This window comes from Priapulus caudatus, unplaced genomic scaffold (genome assembly GCF_000485595.1).
Source record: "Priapulus caudatus unplaced genomic scaffold, Priapulus_caudatus-5.0.1 Scaffold1339, whole genome shotgun sequence".
Lineage (NCBI taxonomy): Eukaryota > Metazoa > Priapulida > Priapulimorpha > Priapulimorphida > Priapulidae > Priapulus > Priapulus caudatus.
The window spans coordinates 31,532-37,598 of record NW_014578400.1 but is presented as its reverse complement, the minus strand read 5'-3'; the positions used below and the strand labels follow the sequence as shown (position 1 = coordinate 37,598).

Sequence of the window (6,067 nt, the reverse complement as noted above, 5' to 3'; positions counted from 1 at the left end):
AAAGTGGACGGAGCCGAGGACGACGGGAAAGAGAACAAGGTGAAGCCCAATAAAAAAGAGGCAGCAGCCGAGACGGTCAAGGACGAGTGAGACCTCCTCGCCCTTGCATCCGACCATTGTTCTTCTAACCGTCCGTAAAGCGGAATTAGACGGAATTTTCCGTAAGCGTCCTCGATGTCTCGCGAGATTTCTCGCAGATTTTTCGGCGCTTTCGCTGACGTTTGCGCGGCGCGCGCCTGCGCTCACCTGTTCTCGATCGCAGGACGATCGTGGTGGGATTTTGCGCGCGGTGATTGTCGGTGGGACACTGGGACGTTCTCGTGGTTGTGTCTGACATGACCGATGTCAACGTTGATCACCATCGGCCCCCCTTCCCCCGCGCGCGCGAAGCAATGCTCGCCTCACGTGACCAGATTTGTTTTAGCACCGTGGTCGGTAGCATAACTAGCAACCTACCAACGGTCAGTAGAATAACTACCAACGGCCAGTAGCATAAGCAGTGACTGTCTGTAGAATAACTACCAACGGCCAGTAGCATAAGCAGTGAATGTCAGTAGCATAACTACCAACGGCCAGTAGCATAAGCAGTGACTGTCAGTAGAATAACTACCAACGGTCAGTAGCCCGGTGGGGGGGGTCACTATATATGCCGGTATTACCCCATGTGCGTTCTCACTAAAAATAATAGGCCCCCTAGTGCAAACTGCACATTGGAAAACCCTACCCCCTATTGCAGACACAATTGAAGAATACCACCCCCTATTGCATACACAATGAAAATATCCCACCCCCTATTGCATACAAAATGAAAGAGTCCTACCCGGACCCCTACCCCCTATTGCGAGGTCTTGCATTCAAGTGGAGGGCAAAGAGTGGAGGGAATGGAGGGGGCCCGTGAGGGGGGCCTACTGCGGGAGCGGTGCTTGACTTGAACAATCCCGAGGGCTTATTGCGGGATTAGCTTTGTAAAGGGGGGCCTATTTGCTCCCGCGCGGGCCCGCTTTAGAAGTTGAAAAACACCCCCCTAACCCGCGAAATTTGGAACGCACATGGGGTAATACCGGCATATATAGTGACCCCCCCCCCCGGGGTCAGTAGCATAAGCAATGACTGGCAGTAGCATAACTACCAACGGCCAGTAGCATAAGCAGTGACTGTCTTTGAAAGACAATGCCGCCGCCTTTAGTAATATTCTACAAAGGATCATGCGATGATCACAGAATTAGTTTGTATATAAAGTTTGCAGCGATATCGTTGTTTTTGTAATTGAAGTGTTAGCACCTGATAAGCTCATCTGTTACTCATTTGTAGACTTATCTGACCGTCGCCATTGTTGATCGAATGTACAGCAGCTTTTCACACGCTGAACAAATGCTAATTTGTTTCATCGCGGGACGCAAAACACAAATAACGAAATTCAAAATGGAGTGCTCAGTTCAACACGAGATTTTAATATTTAGTCGAGTATTTCCGATGCAAAAATACAACGATAACATTTGTTTGCCCTCTAATATCATTCAGTTATGATAATAAGCAACAACTAAAAGTTTGACTTAACATGATCAGAGTATTTTCGCACCGTATGATATACATCGTTTCCTCGGCATACGTGGTTCCACACTGACACTGTGCATACAATTAGTTACTGTGTGAAGCACCAATATTCGACTTTCAAACATCCTTTTAATTGAGCAATTTCAGAGTAAAACGTGGTCTCCCATTAACAGCAAAAAGTCAATTGTCCCATAAACACATGTACATATTTGGATTTTGAATAATCAATTCATACCACAGCACGAGCACCAACTGTACTGCATTAAAATTTCACATTGTATAATTATGTTTGTATTTAGAAGTAATAAACTTGTCTGACTGTACCCACTGTCACCGGCACCCGATTTTATCGCAGCTTAAACCACAGGCAAGTTCTCGTCACGTTTTCGTCTAACGTTCGTAACAGTTTCCCCCGTCTAGACCAGCACGACAATAACAGCAAGCGACTGATGTTTCCGTCGGCCATGACACCACGCCGTGTCATCGGTGGTCACGGCGCGGCGTCATCATGCCGCTGACGATTCGGCCGGGATTCAGACGTCCTCGATGTCCCCAATCTCCGCGACCGCTTCGATTTCGACTCGTCCGGCCTGCAAGGGGACGCAATCACATTAATTGCTGACGCACGCTTCCGCACAGACCCCGTAGCGGGACATCTGCCGTGAGTTTGATTAACAATCGCGCGGTTACGTGGGATTTTCATAAGGATCAATACACGCGCCACAAATTGTTCGACGGCAAACAGGAACATCGCCGCCGCGGTCACGAAAGGAATATACTTGCGCTATGCGCCTTGTGTTAGGTACAGCAGATTATATCGAGTGAAGAAAAGCAGTCAAGGCTGGATTTTGTTAGATATTGCAAACCAGCGTTACGCACATCAGTACTACATCAATGCAATGTAACGCTCACTACAAAAAGTGGTGTGCACCAAAAACTGACACGAATCTCCTTTGCAATCTACTCCATGTGTAGTGAGAAAGCCTAACGAAGTTAACACACATTTAGCTAACTGGTCTACATGTGATATTTTCAAGCCGCATGTAGCGTTTAAAGTTTGTGTGAAAACTGTGAGTACTTACCTTCGGTAAATTTGCCACCTGATATGCAACCCTGGCTGGACAGTGCTGAGTGAAATCTGTGAAATAGAACAAGTAATACACTTTTACTATTTTTAACTTAAAGTTTGATATCGATTACCATCGCCAGTAACACAGCTGCAGATGGGCACATGTATGTGCAAATATAAGTAAACAGACGAAATTGATTCGTTTTCAGCCCTTGTGAGCAATAGCAATAGCACAAGACTGTTGACTCATTAGGCTGCTTTCATGCAACGTTCTGCTCACTGAAACTCTCTTACCAAACAAGAACGGTATTGATGTTCTATGAGACATATGTTATATATAAACAGAGAATTCCAAACATGTAGTGGTCTTACACTTTTTGTAGACTTCATTGACCTTAGCAAAATCGTTGATATCAGCAAAGAGCACCGTTGTCTTGATAACTAAAAGAAGTGACCACACGAATCATTACATGGCTGAAAATATTTATTAGAAATGCCATGAACAAATGATTTGAACATACAATTCTAAGCTATTAAAATAGTTTTAAAAATATCAAAAGTTTACCTTTAATACTTTTAAAATTTAGGTGTATAAGGAGAATCTCCCCTTTTAACTTTTACATCAATATGTTAGAATTTTGCTTGATTCCTGTCTTTGGAATAAAGCAGAAAATTTGTCATCCTTTAGATGAAAAATATTATTACAAGAAATAAATAAAGAGGCTGTATACTATTACAAAACTTTATCAAGCTGGATTGTACAGGTTTAGATGTAATAAAACTATATATTAATACACACCATTATTGAAAGAACAGCCAGCAGCTTTCAGGATCTCGCCCATGTTGATGAGTGCCTGAAAATAAGAATAATGAATTAAAGGCTAAAGATTTATTTTTCATTTTATTTGGAGATATACTCTCGGGAGCTAGTAACTGCATGTAAGCGACTCATTTGTCCCAATATGTAACAGAAAAAGTGTCTAAATCCCCTCTTTAGATTGCTGGTAGCTGATAGCTGAGTCAATATCAAAGTACTGTACTACATCAAGGGCACTCTCATGGCGGTATTAAAAGATCCATGTGGTTGTTAAAGCTTAGTGCTGATGCATGAAGGGGTCGTTGTCATATCAAGTACTACATATATGTGCCCGAGGTACATATATGTATACACAAAGTGTACCAGACTTGTACTACAGAAGTGTATACCCTAACCGTAACCCCAGGGGCGGCGCGTACGGGGGGGCCGGGGGGGCCCGGCACCCCCCCACTTTTTTGGCCAGAAATTATGTCTATATGGTATTTTTGTGTATGCATCGGAAAGAATGCAAGAAGAAAGAGGAATAGGAGGAGAGGAAGGGGGGAGATGGCGAAAGAGAGCTGTTTATCACATTTTCACTGCCTACTGCGAAATTTACAAGTTTTCGAGAGTCTCTAGCTTGGACTTACTATATAGCAAAACAGACATGCACAGCCGCGTATTTAGCCCAATACCCTAGTGCGGACTTCTGGGGCCTGATCCTGTGCTTCGGAGGCTCGATCGAGGGTCAAATATCAGTACCGTACTTGCATATGACCCACTGTACTTTTACTGCATCTACGCACTGCGTAACGCACATGCCTTAAGCTACGCGCGCAGCCACGCAGAGCCTAACGCACGCTGATAACGCCAGTGCGGTATACGGGACCGTACCCGGCGGGTACGTTTCCGGCAGTAACGTTGGGGGACATTAGACCTATGAGCGTTAGTTTATGTTATATTTATATAGTTCCTTTTTTCTTTTTAGTTTACTTTGCCACTTTAGTTCTTAAGTTTTTTGTAATATAAATAGTTGATGTTATTCTTTTATTGCTAATATACCTAGCAGCTTGGGTTTTTAAGGCAAAATGTTGTCGAGCACATGAGATAAATAAAGAAAGTTTAGATCGAGTTTGGATGTTATAAGTGTCTTAAATATCATTCAGCAATGTTATTTTTGACTATATTAGAGGTTTGGAAGAAAATGGGAAATTTCTGTCGCCCTGCAAAAAGATTCACTATTTCATATTTCTTTTTCCTTATTACATGTATTCATTTATTGATGCCAATTATACATTACTATTAGTAGAATGCCTACATAGAACATGCTACTGAAAAAGGTGTTTTATTTCCGTTTTTCTTCCCATTTTAAAAAATTTTGAAATTTTCACCTTCGAATGATGCACCAGATCGCTCCATTTCAGGCAAAAATTGAAAAAGCTCCCACACCACCCCCGCTCCCGGTTCGCCTTGGCTCTCTCGCCTCGTGGGTTTTTTTTCGCGCCCAATAACTCAGCCCCCCCGGCATGGTTGCTTCATTCTCTCCAATTGCGGCCCCCCCCACTTTGAAAACTCGTGGCGCCGCCCGCTGAAACCCTTAACCCTAAACATACCCTCATATAAATATAAACATAATACTAAACAAAGCCTAATAAAACTACCTCGGGTACATATATGTAGTACCTGTCATTACGATCCAACGCACCTCTTCGTGCCGCTGCCAGGGTCGCTATGTCTCCCTGGGTACTGCACGGGGAACGTACCCTGGTGCTTATCTAATATGCCGGACCGTAACCTCGGCCTACTCCACTAACGACGTCTAGGGAGCTCGCCTAGCGCACTCTAACCCTAACCCTCAACCATTAGCTGATAGGGTCTATGCCCTCAGGGTACTGCCAGAACGTACCCTTGGTACTAAATACTACTATCTAATATGCCGGATCGTACCTTGCCATACTCACTAACGGAGTCTAAGGGAGTCGCCTTACGGCCTACTCCTAACCCTAACCCTAACCATCTTTCAGCTAGGATAGTTACCAGGGTCACGTTCAGGCAGTACCTCTGCGGGACATGAGACCCTATGAGCCTAACCGTTATCAGATAGTATACCAGGTACGTTCCGGCAGTGCATTTTTCATTAGTTCGCTTATTTATATATATGGTATTCTAAAAACCAGACCGCCTATATATATGTAGAGCAGGTAGGCTACGGGTCACGGGTAGCGCTGCGACTATCATTAATATGTGCTCGTAGGCTACTGGGTACGCGGAAGATCCATAAATCGCTTATCCCATACCCTTAAACGACGACAAACTTATCCGGCGCGGGCGCACAACCAGGAACATCCGCCCGCCAGGATATCAGAACCAAAAAACCGCCCCATTGGAAAACTCAAAACTAAATCGATCGATTTGAGAGGTCTAAGCATGAGCTCAAGAACCCTAACAATCTAACCCTCAAACCACTAAACCCCCTAACCATAAACCCTACCCCAACATAACCTAAACGCCAAAAAGCACGGCTTCAACAAGAAAACCGCACGGGGGCTACCCGTACACGTGCAGGCCACCCTGACGATCGGTATATTATGTTCTGACAGCCGCGGTTGACCACCGAGGAGAACTAACAAAAAAGTACCATTACCCTT

The 6,067-nt window shown here is 44.3% G+C and overlaps 1 protein-coding gene across 1 annotated transcript in view; it reads right to left on the bottom strand.

The window, feature by feature from the left end:
* Window positions 1-1,428: 1,428 nt before the first annotated feature.
* The window catches only part of LOC106816299 (ribonuclease UK114-like), a 5,493-nt gene continuing 854 nt past the window's right edge, over window positions 1,429-6,067 (bottom strand). The window contains exons 3-6 of the mRNA XM_014820880.1: window positions 3,423-3,477; window positions 2,996-3,064; window positions 2,637-2,692; window positions 1,429-2,144 (exon numbers count right to left, since the gene is read on the bottom strand). Coding sequence (XP_014676366.1) covers window positions 2,088-2,144; window positions 2,637-2,692; window positions 2,996-3,064; window positions 3,423-3,477 — 237 coding nt within the window. The 3' untranslated portion in view covers window positions 1,429-2,087. The remainder of the gene's footprint in view (window positions 2,145-2,636; window positions 2,693-2,995; window positions 3,065-3,422; window positions 3,478-6,067) is intronic.